The sequence below is a fragment of the Amblyomma mixtum genome, chromosome 1 (genome assembly GCF_055824585.1).
Source record: "Amblyomma mixtum isolate Tamu chromosome 1, ASM5582458v1, whole genome shotgun sequence".
Taxonomy (NCBI): domain Eukaryota; kingdom Metazoa; phylum Arthropoda; class Arachnida; order Ixodida; family Ixodidae; genus Amblyomma; species Amblyomma mixtum.
The window spans coordinates 234,778,239-234,800,100 of record NC_143012.1 but is presented as its reverse complement, the minus strand read 5'-3'; the positions used below and the strand labels follow the sequence as shown (position 1 = coordinate 234,800,100).

The following is a 21,862-nucleotide window of genomic DNA, read 5'->3' as shown; positions in this document are numbered from 1 at the left end:
CCGCCCACCAACCTGTGAGCAAACTGCCAACCATGCTTTCGGTTAATTACAAGCCCCACCGGTGGTAGCACTTACCACCGCAGGGCAGTGGAGCATTGCTTAACCACTGCATCACTGCGCCAGGAGTGGTACGAGGACTCCCTGCGATCTATGATGGATAATGACCAACGAGAGAAAAGAAACTGAAATGCTAGAGCACCTAATTCGCATCTGGCCTACTACGCTAAATCGCTGGTCACTTTTACTTTTTCTGGCCCACTACATTGCTTCATTGAAAAAGTGGACGGTCATTTTTAACCACCAATATCTCTGGCGCTACAGAAGCTATAAATGGAAGATTTTTGCGGGAGGATGATGGGTGATTTAATATCCATATCTGGTTTTTATCATTCTTGGTGGAAACCTGTTCAGTGGACAGCTGGATTAATTCGTGTCTAAAATCTAATACAGGGCTAGTTACATGCGCTATCCTGGTGGATGACGAGAGAGTCGCAAACACATTCAACTAACGCAGTTTTCAGTGCGATGTTCTTCCGTCAAATGTGAAAACATTGCCCAATGATGTAGCTAATGGTGTTGTACGCCAAGAGCCGACCAGAACGCTGGCACAGAAAACGAGGCGAGACACGGCCACACACTGGTATCGGTATAATATATAGTTTATTAGTCATCGTTGCAGCAGATATTCCATATATAATGTATGCGAGGCTCAGCAGCGATCGAGCCGACCAAGAAAGACGAGCAAGACAAAAAACAGACAACGGACACAAGACAACACGACTGACAGGAATGGATGGAGTCCTCGACCAGCTGACGTCGCTGGTCTTTGCCTCGCGCCGTGCGGAGCGAAAGCTCTGTAACATATCTTTTATCGCTTAGGACGGCACCGCCCAAGAAAAAAAAACAAACGGCGCATACTTCTACACCCAGAAAGATGCGTGGAAACAGGCGAATGACCGCTGAAATGCAGTCGCGTTCACACATCTGATAAATCAGGGCGCCACAGGTTTACCACGTATACGAACCCAGCATAACCTCTCTAGCGGCCCTACCTTTGAATGGGACTTGAGAAAGAAGCTGTATATAGACTAAGTATTTAGGCATTTCCTTTTTCTGAAGTTGAGAGCCCACATATACACAGCGAACCATGTTTCCTCATGCTCCAAGCCGATGCGCATGCACTGGAAGAGATAAATTTTTAGGAAGGCCTTTCTCGAAGCCTCTTGTTTTTCGAGTTTCCAGCTTCACATGCCTATGATTTGAAGTCTGGCAGGACGAGAGTCCCAAGAAATAGTCTCTACACACCATCCTGGGTGCAAAAGTGCTTACAATGTGGCATAGTAGCGCAACACACCAGACACCTCATTCTCCGAGGTAAATGATAAGAAAAAAAGGCCCCGGGTGAAAACGACACCACGTACGAAACATGGATATGTTGCAGCATGATAACCAATTGCACTCAACAGTTCACATATTCAATTACAGCAACTTGGAACACTACAAATGCAATGTTCGTTGACGACAGTGACATCAGCTGATAGCAATGTGAATGCGATGGCGGGTGCAAACACCTTGAAGACAGGTACGGTGTACTTTTCCAAACGTAGTTGAATCGTTTGCACATTAAGTTCAAGAGGGAACGGTGAAAAATCGCATAAAGGAACTAACGTATGCCATGCATTGATGCGCGCTGTTGTTCGCGACAACTTGTGCGTTACTATCCGCATGCACTGCTGGCGTGTAAGTGTCGCCGATAAATGCAGTTTTCGCACTGAAGTATTTGCACAGCCTCTAGGGTCATTTACATTGTTACATTGCACTTTTTCTTTTGTCAGACAGATAACGCTTATTCGGAATAAACAGTTTCGAGTGGCTATATCGCACAGGAACAGTAAAGATGCACAACCTAAAGTACGCTGTTACGCTTCAGTGTACAGTGCACAACACGTGAGCAATAAGGTACAGCTCTACGTAGCTTTGTAACAGGTACACATCAGCTACGCTGAAACTGATTTGCGAAAATGCCCCCGATGCTGGTGCCAATGGTTGACAACAGCTAGGGGTTCATCACTATAGGCGAACCAAGTAAAGTGACGGGAGGAAAGACACACCCGGTTACCGTGCTTTCCCCCCCCCAACAACGCTTCCAAATACTTTGATTCAACCAGTGAGCGTAGCTTGTTCTGCCATCGGCACTGTTTACTGAGTGCACAGCACATGGCTGTCATCACTACATGGTAGCAGAGGCGTCATTTAGTTACCGCACAGAGTCACACAAGTGTTTCACCAGACACGGTCGCACGAATTTTCTGACATTAACCTGAAAAACCTCCTAAACATTCCGGCCCTGCTGCACATTGGCTTCAAGGCAGTGAAACTTAATTTTCAGACTTCACTAATGCAGTACCTTTTGAGAATGTGTTCTAAAAGGAGTTTTTCCAGAGAACGGACCCTTTGCGCTAGCGTTTGAGGACTCGCAAACGCCCGCAGCACAGACACACGCGCGACCGTGCCTTTTTGTCACAGGTGAGTGAATGTGTACAGGCAGTTACTACGGCCACAATGCCACAACTCGCTACTGCAACAGATTCTCATTTGTTTCTAAAGTACAGAACGGTCAATTGTTAAAGTGAACACAAGACAGCATTTACTGCCGATGCTCCGCGGAGCGCCACACGCAGGTGCCTTGAAAACTAACGAGCACATCCACAGACTACGGGAAGCGGTGTGGGCACATCATATGCTACACTTCCATTTCAGAGCAAGGAACTTTCCTGTAGGGAACTGTATGTCAACCACTGATTTATACTTCTGATGGAGTAAACATCGCACACTACAAGAGTAAGAGACAATCTGCTCTGGAGAGAAAACTCAAAGTCCACGAGACGAAAGAGTCGAGTCTGCTTTGCCGCAAGATAAGAATGCTCCAGTAGCACTTGACGCACTGACAGTGCGCTGGCCACTCTCCACATGCACATCAGTTCGCAAGGAGCCTGCCTGTGGCACTGAGTGGATGTTGGCCACGCGTTCCCGTGTTCACCTTAACACTGTAGCACTCTGTACACACGTTCGAGAAGGGACAACCACTCAAAAAAAAAAGGCAGCCACTTCAAAAAGGAGAATCACATAGCACACCATGGGGTGATAGCGTTCAAACCAGCACATCTAACAGATTACATGTCACATCACCAACGTGGGAAACAGCAAAAGCTCTGTGATGCATGTGTCTCATGCACACGCGGGAGAGCGGCTCGCCAATCAATACACACCAAACAATGCGGGATGAGCCCATTTCAAATGGTCACATCATTTTCAAAGAGAAGTCAGGTCACCCAAAAGCAGCTGTTACAACGCCACTTCTGGATGCTGCTAGACGGCGACAACAAGGGGATGTGGTGGGAATAACAAGTGGTTAATTTAATCAACACGATAGGTAAGTGCAGCCGTCATCTACATGCGGTAAGATATGCTTTGTAAGAGTTCAGGGGGAAGAAGAAACAACACTGCGAGCATGACTTGTTTACCAAAAAGGATGACTGCAATGCTGCTTTCATACACAGTGCAGCACAGATACGTCACAAAAACCATGCACTAACGCACTTCCTGGCTGACACTAGGCTGTCTGCAAGTGCACACTTTCTAAACTGGCGGGATCCGACAACAAATGGGCAGTTCATGAATGATGACGGCTGCACTGTGTACAGCACAACACAGAGCGGGAGAGGACAATATTCAGTGATGAGAGTTTTGAGCACTTGACAGCAGGATGGCTCGATCGCTGCAAAGTTGCTGCACCAATAGGTGCTTGGCTCTGAGGCACTAGAAGGAACTGTAAAACTCTTCGCTGTGAACTGCCCAAGCGCACAGGGCAAGGTGACAGAGAACTGCGGAAAGAGAAGCCAATATGGTTAGGGACACTTCACTGGTGGGAGGCAGGTTTTCAAACTGCAGTGCACAACCTTGAAGCAGCTGGCAAGCTAGAGAAATCAAACCCTACAGGGAAGAATAGAAAGCTCTGATAAATGCGATCATGAAGAGACGACCCAACGGTTCACATACAAGAGAGATGGGAATCAGGTAACACTTCAATTACTTACGATTTCATGCCATTCAGTTTATTGTGGTGCTGCCTTTTTCGTGGTATCATACTGGCTATGCCGCGTACATACAACTCTATTCTGTCATTTTTTTTTATTCTTCCCACTATAGGTTGCATGGCAATATTTTAATGCTGCCACACGTTGTAAAAGCTCAATTGTTGCTTGTTTTCTAAATGACATTGCTACCATGTTGAGGCTTAAAAAAAAGGGATAAGAAAAAACACTATTCAATCTTTCTATGCATGGCTGTAAGCAATAATAATTCGCAGATGTTCACGTTTTCCCTTCCACACCATTTTTTTCTAGAAGCAGTGACTTCTGCACCAAGCAGCCAACACTGCTACTCGTTGCAACGCCCAGCAGCAAGCAATGTGCCCGTGCGGCAAGTTGCCAAAAGCAATACTAAGCTAGACTACAATGAACAAGTGCTACAGTGCAACTCTGAGAACAGCTGCAACGAGGGTAAACGCTTTGGCACTGAAGGGGGCATCATCTGAAGTCTGGCACAAGCACGGCTATAGTCGATACCTTAACAGGAATAACTCGAACGCCAGTGAAAATACACTATTGGCAATGAGAAAGAAAGTACACCTCGAGGGAAGGGTGCATGTACATTGCATAATTGTGTGGCAGCTCACGTTACAAGGATCTGTGCTTGAAAGCTAAGCTTGGGGGCTGCTGCAGTCTTCACAAAAAACAAGTGCTTGCAACAACAGCAAGGCACAAACAAGCAACATCATTGAGCTTCAAACAAAGCTGTGACCTCGATGCACTTTGTATAGCAACAGTATTTTGAGTAAGCCCACCAAAAAGATTAAGCACTGCAAGCCACTAACTGCCAACAGGGGTTTCGATGCACCTCTGTCTATAGACAGTTGCTTGTGCGGTCTACTCAGTGCATCATACCACAGCTGCGGCCAATGTAAACAATTACTTTGCGCAAGCTTCCAAATAAAACAAGTTAAAACAGGACAGGAACAGCCTGCAGAAGTGTTCCAAGAATGAAAGCTCATGTGCACCATAGTTTCAGTTAGATGCCTACGGGGACCATAAAGCAACTGCACTACAGCCAAAGGTAATTTTCAGCAATGCAAGCTGTGCACACGTGTTTCCAGGATACCTTAGCTACTGAAGCATGGGATTCATATTTTAGGCTTTAATACACAGCATAAACCACAAATAGCTGCAGCCAGAAGGCTAATGGCGGAGCAGACTAGCTTGCTTTTGCTCAAACCATCAAATGCAGAGCTCATTGCCGGATTGAGCTCTAAGGTCACACAGCAAGACATCACGTCAGTTTCCACAACAGCTGTTCTCTATCGACCAACAAACATGAATTTATTCCCTTCTTAATTCATTGTTCTTGTGTGTGTGCATGAAAAGCTATGTAAGGGACATCTCTGATCACACAAGCCAATACATTCTTCAGCCTTCAACACAAATGCTGAAGGAAATATAGCATGTGCTACGATTAATCTGCCGCTGTACACAATCACTATCAGAACTGTAATGCGACAACTGTACAGGCGAAACAAAATCTACAAGGGAAGACGCTGTGTTCCTTTCATTTTGCGTCTGTTTCTTTTCATTGTTTGTGTTAATTTCCTTGTGCAGTTTTTGTTCGCACTGCAGTTTGTTTTTTTTTTTACTCGAAACTAACAAACTCATCATCTAAATTACCATCCTGCCTCATCAATTTCTTTTTCAATTAGCAGTTAAGCACAGGCAAGTAACAAAGTACCCTGCATTTTCAACACATCACACAGAACTACTAACATCAGGTTGAAAATCCCTCACAGGTAGTAATTAGCTCCCTAAAACGTAACCTGCTGTGCCACTGCTGCGTTACAGTCCCCCAAAGGCTGAACAGAAATACTATGTTGGTGCTGTAGATCCCAAGCAGAGCAGAAAGCACAAGCCCTCGTAAGCAAGCTGTTTGGCAGGAATTCAGTCTGAGCTTTTTGCCAGCAATAACCCATGCATACACGCGACGCTCCTTGATATGCTGGTTCAAAAGGATATGCCTGCTTAATGATACGCTGCGCCATCTTCTCCACGGAAAGCAACATCATTTGTCAAGTGCAGCAAGCAACAGACAGCACAGCTTTGACCAGGAAACAAGGACACAACCATGGCTCCACTTGAATGTGCTCTGGCATAAAAATAATGTCACAGTGTATCTCTCGCTTCTGTTTCATAAGAGGGTGAGAGGTGGTAGCACAATAAATGCGCACTGCCACCACACGAGGGAGTTACGAACCTTTGTTCACTTTGAACTTTGTTTTGAAGCACAACCAGAAGTAGTGGGGGAGGAAGCTCTCCTCTGAAGATCAGCTTTTCGGAACAAATGTTTGTGCTACAGAGGCAGCGACGTGAGCAATGAATCGCGTTATTCAGGCCCGCTAATGCAACACGACGTTGCCAATGAGGAGCGACGTGACGTGCGTTCCTCGATGCTCAACTCCAAAGCACAAATTTTCCGGCTATTCCACAAACTCGTAAAAGAGAAGCACTTCAGTGGGAGAGCCTCCTAAACCAGTGGCGTGCAGCATGTTCAGCAACGCACGCACTCTGTGCCATTGTCCCAAAGCATGCTTTCAGATGTGATGGACGGGCAGAGGACAAAAAACAAGCAGCAGCACTCTCAAGCATTTTGGCACAAAGCATCCCCTTCTTCCCCACGGGAGAAACATATTGCTGCTTTAGGCTAACTGGTGAAAAACGTGTGAGCAAGAGTAAGCAGTGGGCTGGAGAAATGTCTCCACACTCAGCAATGGTGCAACCTTCTCTATTCTCCCTTCTTTTCCCCAATTCAGTTTTCTTCTCCATCCGTCCCTGTGCAACCTTTTCCATCTCCCTATTCTCCCTTCTTTTCCCCAATTCAGTTTTCTTCTCCATCCGTCCCTGCGCAACCTTTTCCATCTCCCTATTCTCCCTTCTTTTCCCCAATTCAGTTTTCTCCATCCGTCCCTGTGAAACCTTTTCCATCTCCCTATTCTCCCTTCTTTTCCCCAATTCAGCTTTCTTCTCCATCCGTCCCTGTGCAACCTTTCCCATCTCCCTATTCTCCCTTCTTTCCCCAATCCAGTTTTCTTCTCCATCCGTCCCTGTGCAACCTTTTTCCATCTCCCTATTCTCCCTTCTTTTCCCAAATTCAGTTTTCTTCTCCATCCGTCCCTGTGCAACCTTTTCCATCTCCCTACTCTCCCTTCTTTTCCCCAATTCTGTTTTCTTCTCCATCTGTCCCTGTCCATTCCCTTAACTCCTATTCTTTTTCCCCTGTCCTTGCTTTCATCTCCCTGTGCCCCTCGAAGACTAGCCATTCTCAGCGAGTTTTGTACGCTAGCTGCTGATATGTTGCGGCACAAAAGAGCCCACTTTGATGAGAGACTGGAGACGCGTCGCAGACAAAAATCCTGCAACTGTGATTTGCCACTGCAAACGGCATCAAAACTAGCAACAAAATGCAGTGCTCACAGCCATCTCACGGCTTGCACTCAGTGGCATATAAGACATCAAGAGCCCGCTCCGCCTCTGGAGTCACAATGCATTTTGTATCAGTGCTACTCACAAAAACTTGCAAGGAACCACATCCATGCAATCTCGGATCAGTTACCAGAGTGATAAACTGTTAAAGAAAGCACACCTTATTACGTGACCACGTTCATTACAAAGTGTACTCCAATAACACAGTCTGTTTTGTTTTTTTTTTGTCACGAGGTTTGGTGCGACACTTTACACTCTTTTGGGGAAAAAATCACTAGCAAGAATGCAGTTTTTCTGCTAAGAGAAAGAGGCAGGCTGCAGCCTTATGTTTCGATGTCAGCTAGGCGAGGAAAGTTTTTCCCCATAGTGTCTAGCTTCTCTTGGTCAGGCAACGGACCAAACTGCTATAGAGTAATACAAAGACTAATACAATATACTCCACGTAGCAGCATGCTCTAAAGGTGTTGCCTCAGCTGTATATAGCATGCTTTGAGCAAGCCACCTGAGAAAAACTCTGGAGCATATCACCCTCAACTCAAATCGTGCTTCCTCAGCTTAGTGAGCCTAACAAGCTCAGTCACAGAGACCGGTGCTTCTTCAGCAGCACATTTCCTCTTTTCCAGTGCTTGCATTATGAGAGCAAAATGTAATCAACTAGCTCACGTGCACCTCTAACAACCTCAAGTACAGCACTGATCTTTGTCATATGTGCTTTTTGGCTTATCAAGCGCATTCACATTGGGAGCTGGTGTGCAATTTAACACCATGGAAGTCCCAGTGCTTAAGGACTCATCCTCGAGAGAAAATGTCTGACAAGAAAACTAGTACAGTGCTTGACTATTGCACAAGAGAAAAACCTTAAGTAAGCATTAACCAGCACATGGATCGGTATGTCACACTACTAAAGTACAAAACTCAAAATTCCATAAACAGACTGGCAGATACAGCACTGCAATCATACACACAGCTGTCAACAGAAAGTATGTTCACATGAATGCCACACCAGAGACTTCTGGAATGTCCTCATTGGCACAATTACTACTATTATATAGAAATAAGCAGGAAACAAATCTACACAGCAACACCACACAAAGCTACGAAATGAATATTAAGAACCATGACGCTGCACACAACAAAACAGAATAATGGAAAGTTACAAAACTGAAAACTGCCCTGCTCTTCACTTTTCTCAGGTCACACCTTGAATACATCTGTCACAGAGCCTTTGGCTCCTCACGCAATTCTTGCAGTTTTGAATACTGAAAATGTGGGCCTTTAAAGTAGCAACCCAGTGAAGAAGGGAGGTATAGTTAAAATACTAAAAGTGCAACCCAAGTAATATAATGATAATAATGCTAAACTTTCTTTTCCACCAGATTTCTCCACTAGTCACACAAATAGTACAAGATTATGTGCTCCACCAAGACAGCAATAACTGATGGCAACAAACAACTCAGTAAAAAGCACAACATGCCTATAGCCTATACTCATCGTGTCTATTATATATATCAGTGCCAGCTCCTTCAAAGAAGCATGCTTTGCGCCATTTGTCAGAGCCATTTAGCTGGACAGCCCAAACAAAAATAAAACAAAACAAAAGATTGCTTTTGAATGTTCACTGCCTGCAGTTACATTAACAAATGTAGGGCATATCTAAGCAACTCCTTCCTGTCATGCAATGCCAAAATATTGGACATAAGCCTGTGAACACAATACAGCACCTTGTATTCAGAGGAAGGCGTATTTCCACATCTGCACTACACTTGTAGGCTGCTGTCTTGAGCAAGCTGTGCCTTGCACACATAAAGCTAAGTTGAAAACCTGAAAGACAGCTCAAAGCGTGCAACAATGCCAACGGTCACGGCAGTAGATCAGCTTTAGACGCCTTTGGGCCGTCCACAGACTCAAGTGCCTGTACTCTGCCCACAAGAAAGCTCTCTTTAAAACGGCTTCTGTTCATGGCATGCGCGTAATCAGTCTAGTGTCGCTTGTCAGCCGACAAAAGTCTCTCGTTGAGTCTGCTCGGTGTTCATAGCAAACCAACTACTGCGTGCCTACAATTTCTTGCGAGAATCCAGCAGAACAATACCATGAAACAAAGATGGGCTCTTTTAGTTAAAAAGGCTTGCATGAAACTGCCACACCACTAAAGCAGCATTGCAGCATGCAACTATTCCCGTTTCTCCTTCCGAACATCGTTGGATCAGGTAGATGCCCTTTGCTCAACACAGCTAGCTTCCTCAGAAGCGCTGTCGCTGTTCGCGTTGCCAGAAGCAATGGGACGGTCGAAAAATGCTGAATCCTCTGCTCTTGCAAAAGCTGGTGTGTGGCAAGACATTGCACCATCGGTGCCGACGGCGCGGCCGTCAGAATCGGTAGGCAACCTGTCACTTCGACTTCTGTCGGTTGCTAGAGGCCGCTCAGGAGGCCTCGACGATGCCTCCCCTCGCACCTCTCTGCCGGTGTACGCTGGCACATCGTAGAAAGGCCGGCTGCAGAAAGCCACCTCCTCCGCAGAGCAGCGGTTGCCAGCAATCCCAGTCGCCTCGTCAAAGGCCGGCAAGAGGCACTGGGCTTCGCACTCACTCAAGTCCTGTACGGAAGAGAAGCGCGGTGGTGGCGATTCGTCCCGTGGCCAAAGCTGGCACGGCCACGACGGGTGAGCGGCTGTCGGACCCCGTGCCGCCGCCCCGGCTGTGTTCCCCGCAAAAGATGGGGCAGAGCCCGACGAGTGCTGCTCCTTGCTGTTGGTGGCGAGCTGCTCGGTGCTCTGGTAGGGCGGTGGTGGGCCCTGGGCGAGCGGCGAGTACTCGGGCGGCTTGGGAAGCTGCTGGAGGAAGTGCAGCTTGGGCCGGCCACCCGGAGTGCCGCTGCTGCTGTACGTGGCCACCACGTAGCTGCCGTGGGCGCACGTCACCGTCCGCAGGTCGGCCCCTGCCAGATGGGCGCAAGACGCAGGGCCCCCTTCGCCAAAGCCCACCTGACCGGCAGGAGACGGAGAGGAGAATGCAAGTGCCTGGTTATTGAAACACTCAGACCGACAGATCGATGCAGATAGGCTTCAAAGTGGGCAAGCCTGGAAGAGGGCACATCTTTGCTGATAAGCTCTATTCAGGATAACATGTGAAGAGCTGAAGAATTTCCCATCAAAGAAAGAGTAGAGCAGAGCAAATACTGGATGTAAGATGCAAGCAGGCACGGGTAGCTACACCACATTCCAGTACTTTTCTTTATCTGTCTGGTTTCATGGACGGACCACTGACACCTACTGCTCCTTTCTTTAACTTGACTAAGAAATCTTCTTTACGCACAGAGCACAGATAATGCAGCAGCAGGTTGTTTTTTTGGTTGTTTGTCTAAGGAAAGGAAGGGGCACAGCAATGGTCTCACTTCTCAGTGGACACCCAAACCACACCATAAGGGAAGGGACGAATGGGGTAATGAAAGAAGAGAGAAAGCCGAGCCACAATGGAGGGCTACAGAATAATTTCAACCACCTGGGGATCTTTAATATGCACTGACATCGCACAGCACACGGGTGCCTTTAGCAGCAGGTCATTCTGAGCCATTTTTAGGGCTCCTAGTGTCCCGCAATTACGAGATTCCGCAGAAAAATAGTGGATTTAAGCATTTTTCGCAGAACTGCATGTCCGCAGCCATGTATAATGGCCACTGAAAAATGTTATCAATCCTCCTCCCTCCCCCCATGTGATACCTCAACTTAGGGGCATTTGAGGGTTAATGAATGAATGATAAACGATGAAAATTCCTTCTTTTTTATACTAATGTCATTACAGACATCGGTAGGAATGATAGAACAATGGGAAAATGACTAATTTACTTTATATGCATGAATATAACAAGAGGGGTAGTTTCAGACCTCAGGAGAATTCTAAAAGAAATATTATGATTATAAAGCAATCTGAAACTGTTCAGGCAAACCATGGCCGAGGGTTCCCCCAGAAAAGACACATATTACACTAAAATACGGTAACAATATATACATTGGCGTTACTTGAGAGGCAACACTTCACAAGTGCAGGTGACTCACCCCTGCTGCAGTGACGGGGTGATGCACTGGGCGGCACCAGGGCAGGCAGCGATGGTCAGTGCGGCTGCTGACGAAAGGGAACGGGCTCGCCATGACGGACCGCCGCATGTGTATGCGGCAGATCGCGGCCACCATGACTGTGGCGACCAGGATGAAGACCACTGCGCAGCTCACCACCGTGTACACCGATGACTGCAGGTATTCGACGCTGGCACCCAGCCGCTGGTGCGGGGCACCCGTGAGCACACCCACCAGTGCAGTGGTAGTGTTGGCTGCAAACACCACGAGGTGTAAAGAAAAACCAACAGAGTGGTGCACTGAGTGACAGCTGGCGAAAGCGTGTTCCCAAAGAAGTACAGTCATGAAATTTATGAGCGTCAACATGGCAGCGCGTGGCAGATAGCCTCAAGCCCTACGTGTGGCGATACACGGCGACTGCTTTTAGCAACGTGGTGGAAAGGGTTATGCCGCCTTGACAGCTTCCAGCAAGCCGAAGGACACACCTCCCTTTCCACTTTGTTTATGAAGGCAGCCGCCGCGTATTGTCACAAGTAGGGTTCAAGGCTATCTGCCACGCGCTGTAGTGTTCACGCTCATAAATTTCATGACTGTACTATCAGCAACGAATGAAACGCGAACAAGAAAATTGAGGTGGCAACACCAAAACACCAACATATTAGCTCCTGTATTGGAAATACAAGTGCGGTTGAATAACACTTCTAAAGAAGAGTCTTCAAGCCTTCGAAATCGAAATAGCAGGAGCTAGTATACAGCTTCCCCTGGCTAAGAGCTGCGCATTTTCCAGTGCGTGGTTCAATTGCCTTGTTCGCGTTTCGTTTCTTGCTGATAGTACATCAAACACGGTTCATGCATGCGACGTAGGAAACTCACTACTACTCAGCACCACAAACAATGCTGCTTAACGCGTTAACGGGTCCCCAAAACTGCGCCTGTCCAAACAAGAAGGTGACTTGAGGACAGAACCATGGAAGCGCTTTTTTTTTTGTTAGGATTTTTTTTCTCAAGTGCCCTGCTCAAAGGCAGCCAGGTGTGATTAAAAGAGGCATGCAAATAGTGTTCTTTTTTTTTGTTCCAAGTGAATTTGAAGCGAAGGGTAATTGTCTTCGAATAATTTCAAAGCAAAAATTTCGAATACTTCTGAAACACAAAAAAGTTTGAATGGCACAATAAGCATTTTCAACATCACATGTTTTTATAACACACAGGGTCAGTACATAAAAAAAAAGGGAGACGGTGCATTGAAGCTTTGTAAACTCACTAAAGCTGTGTCCACTTTCTGCAAAAATTGCCGTCGAATATTGCTATTTGAATATCGCAAGAGGCAACCTCCACGTGGAGCCAAAGTATTAGTGGGGTGTGACAACTATCTGCGGGATCTACAACTGCAGCTCTTAATTGCATCACTGCACAGCTGTTGCTCTTTTAAGCGGAAACTCCATGGACACCTGCTAGCCATAAGCACAGTGTGCCATCCCGCGTGAGCTGCCGAAAAGAGGCACTCATCCCCATGTGCACTGAGCTAGCTCCCCTTTATACTCACGCAGCTACACGTGGTTAGTGAATTTCACACATAGAAGAGCAGCTGTGGGAGCTTCAGTCAGCTCAGACTCATTCCGTAGAGGTGCAGCCGCAGACATAAGGCAGGTAGAGATCTGGGAACCACGCATCTGCGCAGACTGGCTCTGGCATAGGCACGGATGAGCAGACACGCAGTGCATACTCCTAGGAAGTGTCTATAGAGTCGGCGCTGTGGCTTTGCGTGCCGCGATGTCATCTCAGGGGAGGTACATTGAACCGAAACCACGCAAAACAAGTGTTCCAGCAATGTTATTCACTTGAGAAGAATACTTTGAGACCAAATATTTGCATTGAATCGAGTATGGAATACCAAATATTCAGATCGAATTGAATACTGAACACCTATTTGATCGAATATTGCCCCACAGTGATTAAATATCACCCTCCCTTCAATACACTACCTTCATCCTCAAAACTTCCTCCACGGCCACTTTCCACTCAGTAGACACTGCAACACCGTTGTGAAATGAAAGCTGCCTGATTTTGCCGAGCTGGAGCTCAGTGCTAGAGCTTTGTTTACAAGCTCCCACTTTAGAAGGAGCCCTATAAGACTACCAGATATATATATACAGACGAGGGTGATTAGAAAAGAACAGATAACTTCACTACTCGCTTAATTGGAACTACTGTAATTTACATGCCGATAATTAAATTATTCATGCATGCCTCAGTACATAGCTCGAAGATATGTTTCTTAGACATCTGTGCATTCACTAGACGCACCTTCATTCACTTCCAAGAGGTGAACATGTCGTGGTGGAGTGGAAGTGGCCCTGTCTCGCATGCCGGAGGCCCGAGTTTGACCCCCCCCCCCCCCCCCCCAAACTACAATTTTCTTGTTTTTTTATTAACTGAGGCCGCTTCAAGGTCATATCTGCACCGTAACATGACTTTCAATGTTTGTACATGAGAAGTGGAGCTTTCAGTAAAAAAAAAACTGCAGAAAAGGACGTGTTATCCTGAGAAACGTTGATCCAAACAACCTAATTTTGAAAAAATGTAACTGTTGAAGGAGGTACAGAGGCATTTATTGACAATTTCAGTTCATAAAAATGCCAATCAGCATTTCTTGGCACAAGGTCTGAGCAGCTTAACAAGTGCTCGCAGAATTCATTCCACGTCTGCACTGTCTTGAGCACGGAAGGAACGTGACAAAGTTGTCAAAATTTGGCAAAAGTAGCCAAAGTCGCTTCCTTGTCATTGTCGGACGCTTCGCCCCTTGCACCCAAGCATTCTGGGGAAGCTGACTCAGCGACCGATTGTTGCTGAGTTTGCTTTTCATACTGCATTCTCCAGACCACCCCAACACCCTTAGGCATCACAAAATTACCCTATCGTTCCTCCTCTTCAAGTCCCCCTCCCAAAAAAAATGCTCGAATGCACAGTTTTTTAAATTTTTTTGGTGCTTCGCCCATTTGTACCAGGCATGGCAAAGAAGCTATCCCATGGTGGATGACTGCCGCTGCAATCCTGTTCTTAATGTTTCGTAACCTCAAGTTCAGCGAACTTGCATATTTGCACATTTAGTTGGTCACTAAACATATTATACGACCTGAATTTGTCAAAATTTTGAACATAACAACCGAAAAACAGTCTTATCCGGGAACGCATTGACCAGGAGAGGTATAGTGCATCTCAATGGGACATTATTAATGCTCGCGATTTAGAGTGTATAAACTGGGAAATCATACGAGCCGGGAACGTATCAACAAGGTTTTACTGTATTTTATATCAATCAGCAGCTCGCAAACACCCCCACCTTCCCAGCCTGCTCCAGCAGGAGCATAAGTGTTTCAAACCCTGATTCGGGGTGAGTGTTCTTGGCCAGATTCAGGTTCTCTGTCACAGGGCAGGAGTTTGCCATTAGGCAGGAAAAGCACCAGAATGCCACTGCTGCAGGCCAGACTAATACCAGTGCCACACGGACATATTTAATGCCATTAAGTGCTTACTGCCTTAAGTTTTAATGGCATTCGTGCGGTGCCACACGCATAAATTTAATGGCATTAGCCTTACTGCCATTCGTGACCTACTGAGTTCGCCACAACTCATTCGCCCGTGCAATGTGTACTCTCGTTCCCATTCCACACACAGAAAAGCATGCAGCTTTGTCAGTTACAACTGCCTACCCCACTATAAAATGGTTAATTCTTAACTGTCAGCCAGATGAGGCACCTAAACTGCATTTTCGATGCGAAGAGCGCCATTTTAACCAGCCTTACTGACAGGTACTCTCGACTTGGGTGCTGACATGCGAGTTTATGGCTACATTTACGACTTGTAAAGCAGGAACAGCCATATTTTCTGGAAAATCGTTTTTACATTACATTTGACCATCATTCCCGATATATTCTGCTCATTAGGAATGTTTATATTAAGATGAAACTTTTGACTACCTTACAAGCATTATCGTCATCGTCACTTTCGATAATGGCATTAAAAGTGGACGTGTAGCACCAACTCCGAAAATAATGGCATTAACAAACTTAAGGCCTTAAGCATTTACTGCCATTTCTTGTGCGCGTGTGGCACGGGTATAAGGAATCATTTGCACTGAAGGTCATGCATTGAAGGTCATTTGCTCTTTCCTTTACACCCGAATACCCTCGGCAATGAACACCTACTGTCTGGTCTGCACGGCCATTCGCCAAGTAGATGATAATGTTTGAGTGTTCACCAATCTTGCCACTTAGTAAGCTCCCAGCCAACAACACCACAAAATTGATTCACTGTACTTCAGAAAACAGTTTAAATTAAGACTATTCACGAAGCAACATGCACCGAATGCACGAGTGAACCACATGGCAATGTGGCAAGATGACATTTTTCTCCCAGGTATGCACTAAGCTTTCAAGCTATGAAAAACTGCAGACTAAACAAACACATTTTGCAGGACCGAGCAGCGTTCCTCTGTCAGCAGGAACAAGCGGAACAGCAGAATGAACACGGAGTGTTAGCAATGAGCACATCCAAACGAGTTACTCCATCTTATGCACCCCTCCCCCCATAGTTTTTATTTGCAGAAAACTAGCAGATGACAAGGTCCAGTCCATTTTACACTATCCACTGGTTACAATGGCAGTGGCAATGGTGCACCACTGGTGATAATGAAGGTGACAGGCGGGAATGGATAAATCGACCAAGACGTACGCCACCATGTCAGGCGGCATGCCTCCTTTGCAGGAGAAAAAAAAATTACACGGTGGTTACGAGTTTGTAACGTTAATGAGCCAGCGTGAGCTGGCTTGTGATTGTGAAGAAATGGAAACATACTAGAGTGGATGCTGCAGTACAGCAACACACCGGTCTGGTGGTTAGCGTGTCGCCCATGTGTCAGAGCTACATTTTAAATTTTTACTGGTGGGAGTCCAAAGGTACAGTTTTACTTGTGGGTGCCGGGCTTGTAGGTGGGCTTTAACAGCAGCAGTGGCATACTGATTTGAGCACCCACCTCACATGTGGGAGGTGCAGGGTTCGATCCTCAGCACCACCAAGTACCCACCTGTTTATTAAAGGGACACTGAGGAGAAAGTGAAGTTGGCTTGCATCGACAGAATACCAGCTCCTGATTACAAAAACGCCACTCATACTGACAACAAAGCTCTTGTAACGTAGAAAAGAGCACGAACCAAAATACAGGTATCGCCGCCACAGGCCAAACTCGCAAGTACAAGCGTGATGAGGTCATAGGACAAAACAGTGTTGCTAGAACCAATGGTTCTAGCAACACCAGGAACCGAGAAGCCATGAATCACTGAGGCGCAGCCAATGCATGCGCAAATCTCCTTGACGTCGCCAGATGGCGCCACGTGCCCGGCAACTATGCGCGCTCCTGAAGCATCGGGACCAATCAGCGCCTGCTTATCGGCGGTAGGCGGGCTCCCAGTATTCCGCTAACGGTAACAAGGTACACGGTATGCTAAAGGTGTCTATTTGCAAGAACTTCGTTGACGACTTTGAGAGCAGGATCCATCGTAACGCTGGCAAAACGCCGGTGCAAACGTAAATGAAGCGATGGTAGCGACGGCCTCAATAGCCGATAGATGCCTTCAACGTGCGGCCGGCGGTAGCTTTCTTTTCGGCTGCTGCTGGGCCGCACTGCTGGTCACCAGAAATCACGGAGTCTGCGTTACGTCATGAGCACGTCATGTTTCACGTCACTTAGTCCTGTGTCGTCATAAGAGAATCCCAAGTTTGAATCAGAGCGGCGGGAAAAACTTTTTCAACTTCGAATCCAAATTTCTTAGAAATAAAATCATCTTTCGCTGCCGGCCAAGTGGCAACAAAGCCATGAAATGCTGAACTATAGGATTTTGCATTAAAAAAATATTAATAGAGCTCTCCTCACTGTCCCTTTAATAGGTGCAAGATTTCCCCGCCTGATGCTCGGCTTTTCAGGTGTGAAATACTTGGAGAAAGGGTCTTTAGCCGACCACTCTCCCCTTTCCCCCTTCCCCTTTCAATGGATCACTGATGCGTGAACGCTCTAACGCGTGAACGCTCTAAATCACCTTCTATGTGCGGTAAAACCCATCTGAGATATCAGTCAACCAATCAGTCAAACTAAGCATCCAGCACTTTACAAGCAGCCTCACCTATGCTGGCCAGGTACTTCTTGCAGCAAGGAAGCACGTAGGTAACTCTACAGTCTGGCTGCATTGCTGGGTCACAGCACAGCGAGCGGGGTAGACAGCGGCGATCTTCACAGAGCACCTTGTCCTCACAGGGATCAGGCCCTGGAAACAGTGACCCATGTTAACATGAGTCATCACATGATGCCTTCGTCTTCCAAAGTCCTCAAGGTGGCTCACCACTTAAAGGGAGCATGTTGTTGGGTGAGTCGGTTGTTTATTATCGCAAAGCTAACTGCCCACACGCAAACAAGGAGGTGGAGGGAATACAACAAGCGCAGAAGTGAAGAGAACATAAATAGTACCGTACTTAAAGGTGCACTGAAGAGGAATCTGAACTTGTCTTTTCGCCGCGGGAACTCAATCTACACATTCCGAGCTTTCTTAGAAACTGCGATTTACTGCCCTGTGTGGCCGATTTCCCCAATTAAATCGAATTAACTTCCGGCTCCCGCCTTTTTTTTTTAATTCTGCCTTGTACGGTGGGCAGAGTCGACCAACGCATGGAGCGCCTTTCACCCAGTCCCGTGGCGGCTTGCCGCTCTGCCATCGGCGGAGTAATACGTAGTAGTCCGTAGTAGCAAATAGTTCGCGCGTATTTTTATTTCTTCGGCCGTATTTTGCGGCTATATTAGCTGCGAATGAAACTATTTATTCATGGAAACCTAAAAAACAAAATGAAGCGAAAGCAAAGCCTCCACGGGACTGGGTGAAAGGCGCTCCACGCGTTGGTCGACTCCACCCACCGTACGAGGCAGAATTAAAAAAAAAAGGCAGGAGCCGGACGTTAATTCGTTTTAATTGGGAAAATCGGCCGCACAAGGCAATAAGTCACTGTTTCTAAGAATGCTAGGAACGTGTGGATCGAGTTCCCGCGGCAAAAAGACATGTTCAGAATCCTCTTCAGTGCACCTTTAAAAGGACACTGCAGCCATGTCATAAGCCGATCCCTGTCGTCTTATATTCAAATAACTGAGAGTTACTTTTTCAGATAATGGTTGGTTAGTAATATTCTCAAAACAGGTGCTGTTCCTAAGGTGTAAAACCCGATTCCAGATACTGCTACGCCCAATGCAACGCAGCTAAACAAGCTGGTTCTCCTGTCATGTATGATCCCAAAAGACTGCACAAATAAACCAGAACAATAAAACAAATCTCAAAAGCCAACTGTACAAAAACACATGTGAAGTACAGGATGCCACTATAGGTAGAATGCGGAATGGCTTCACATAGCCATATGATGTCACACACTCCTAGAGTCTCGTAAGCATTCCACAAAGCACAAAATGGCATCATATGCCATTTGTCGATGCGACTAATGCAACCTAATGTAATGTAATGTATTCCAACCTTTTCGAATGCTAAAACGCATTAAGCCGCTCCCACCATCAACTCCGAACCATGAAAATGGCCCAGCTTGTGCATTCACAACACCCTGTTTACAGCTCAACAAACTTAAATGAAGTTAGCAAATGAAGTTAGTTAGCAAGTTCGTAACCGGGCTTGGGTCGAGAGAGCTTCTTTTAACTGATGTCAAATGATCAGTATGTCAAGAAATAATAAATACAATAAAATACCCATGACTATGTGGAAAATACAGATAACTGTAAAAAATAACTCTTAAACTGATAACTGATAACTGTTATCTGTATTTAACAGTTAACTGATAACTGTTAAATACAGATAACTGTAAAAAATAAGACATTTCTATGTAGTTTTTTCCCCCCTCAATAACGGATCTCATGACCTCAGAAAGGTCAATGACCTACAAGACTAACCTAAACTAAAAAAAACAAACAAATAACCTGAGTGGAACAAAATCCACAAATGTTTTCAGAGAATAAAAACCCATTAGCTCAGAGAATTGTATTTCTGGCCACAAAAACACAAATATTTAAAACTGAAAGTGGGATTCCAATGAAGTGCTCAAAGCAAATCTGAGCAATTCACTGTTTTCTACTGTTTCTCAAAGGTTCAGTACGATATCATCTTGCAGCCTGGTACTATTTAAAAGCATGCCCAGAAAGAATTTGCAAGCCTGTACATGAAAGACCTCTTTCCATTCATGACTGGAATCGCCTGCCCCATGAAATTGTTGAGTGCCGTTCAGAGTCTATGTTCCGCGCGTTGCTGTCGGATGTATGAGTGCGCAGTTGGCTTTCTTTTTTTTTTTTTTTTCGTCATGTCTTTTTGTTGTTTCATATTTCATTCATTTTGTACTTGCTGTGTCATGCCTTGTTGTATTGCTTTTTTTTTTCTTCCTCTTTTTTTTCCGGCCTAATCTCCTGTTATGTATCCTCATCCCCCCTGCAATAATGCCTTCGGGCGCTGCAGGTATTTCCAATAAATAAATAAATAAATAAATAAATTTAACCACAGTGGCAAGTCTCTGTAGTTGTGTTAAATCACAGAAGGAAACTCCTGGGAGGAACCTACCGCAGTGTTCTGGAGCCTCATCAGAACTATCGAGGCAGTCGACGCGACCATCACACGCAAACCGCTTCGGGATGCAGTGGCCATTTCCACACACAAAGGACTGGTCGTAACACGGTGGTCGCCTGCCGGACAAGGCTGCAGGAGAAAGTAATGACAGTAACAATCAGACATTTTGGCAGATACACGAACTGAACAGTGGCATTGCCACAGTGAAATTATAAGCAACTCCTTGCTTTGTGAGGAGTTTGTATTAGAGTACACTTTGCTTCGCTGGAAGGAAACCTTCAAAGCCGATATTCACAGTCATCAAAAGGGCCGTGTATAATAGGAACACAACGTCCACTGTTGGCTGAAACCGACATATGGACTGTTCTGTTGAACACTCGGTTGACGCAGGGATCGTGGTGCCTGTAGCAGTGTTGAGTCACTGACGTCATGCTGCCAGCATCGTGACCTATTATGTCGTCTTCCCGTTTCTTTGTATACTCACTTCCTATCTGCAATAAACGTTGTTCTTCACCGACAGCCGGCCTGCCTACATCCTGCCTACATCCTGCCAGCTGGCCTGCTTACACCTTTCTTCGTGAGGAGTTTGTATTAGAGTGTACTTTGGTTTGCTGGAACGAAAGCTTCATACAAGCGACACTACCTCAAGCCGACATTCACAGTTACCAAAAGAGCCGTGTAGCATACGAATAGAAAACTCACTGTAAGCTGAAACCGACACGTGCACTGTTCTGTTGAACACTCGGTTGACGGAGGGATCGTGGTGACGGGCAACGCATGTGTACCAGCCGGAGTCAGGCTCTTCCAGGTGATAGATGGTCACCGTCCTTTCGTTGAAGTGTACCTCCTCGATCTTGATTCGGTGCGCTTGGCGGACCTTGTCTTGAGGGATCACCCATGTTATGTGGTACCTAGGAACCGAACCACACAGCGGTCTTCGAGTTAAACGTCCACTAGCCATTGCGAGTTCGGGCGGAAATCAGAGACTCGGCACAGGGACGACAAACCGAAGGTTTGGCGACAAGCATTACGAGGCACTTACCTTTCTTTAGAAGCGACTCTACAGGTGAGGTTGAGGTCATCCTCGACTCGCCGCGTTACTTTGCCAGACGGGACGGTTATGACAGGCTCTTTATCGGGAACGAAACGAATACTTGTTACCGTCGGCGAAGCGATCACAGGTCAAGCAACGCGTAAGGCCAGCGATCGAGTACTTACCTTCAGACTCGGAGGACCCGTGTACTGCACCAAAAAGAACCACAACTGCAAGCAATTGGCGAAAACTAGGGAGGATATCCATTTATACAAACGCATTAAGGCAGCATTCACAGGGACGCTCGGCTAGGCGATTACTCCAATTCCGAACGCGTAAAAGAACCTGCGCTCCGCTCTTTGGCATCCGGCAAAACGGCGTAAAGATGTTAATCTTGTACGCAATTGGGTGGGAGTAAACTTAATAGCGTTTTACTACTACAACAAAACACACGCAACGCTCAAAGTATAAACATTATCGTGTTGCCAACAGCTTTGAGCCCCGATTCTGCCAAAACAGG

General features: G+C 46.2%; 1 protein-coding gene across 2 annotated transcripts; it reads right to left on the bottom strand.

The window, feature by feature from the left end:
- Nucleotides 1–641: 641 nt before the first annotated feature.
- LOC149371162 (uncharacterized) lies at nucleotides 642–21,858 on the bottom strand. Of its 2 annotated transcripts, XR_016286541.1 has the most exons (8): nucleotides 21,528–21,858; nucleotides 21,352–21,439; nucleotides 21,012–21,220; nucleotides 20,304–20,438; nucleotides 17,832–17,972; nucleotides 11,638–11,909; nucleotides 7,287–10,566; nucleotides 642–7,216 (listed from the first exon to the last, which is right to left on the bottom strand). XR_016286541.1 is itself a non-coding variant. In XM_089564719.1 (7 exons), the coding sequence occupies exons 1-7, from the start codon at nucleotides 21,607–21,609 to the stop codon at nucleotides 9,790–9,792; spliced, it is 1,704 nt and encodes a 567-aa protein (XP_089420845.1). In that variant the 5' UTR covers nucleotides 21,610–21,858; the 3' UTR covers nucleotides 642–9,789. The 2 variants fall into 2 exon arrangements, 1 of the variants encoding a protein (XP_089420845.1); XM_089564719.1 differs by having other exon boundaries at nucleotides 642–10,566.
- Between the last annotated feature and the right edge of the window lie 4 nt (nucleotides 21,859–21,862).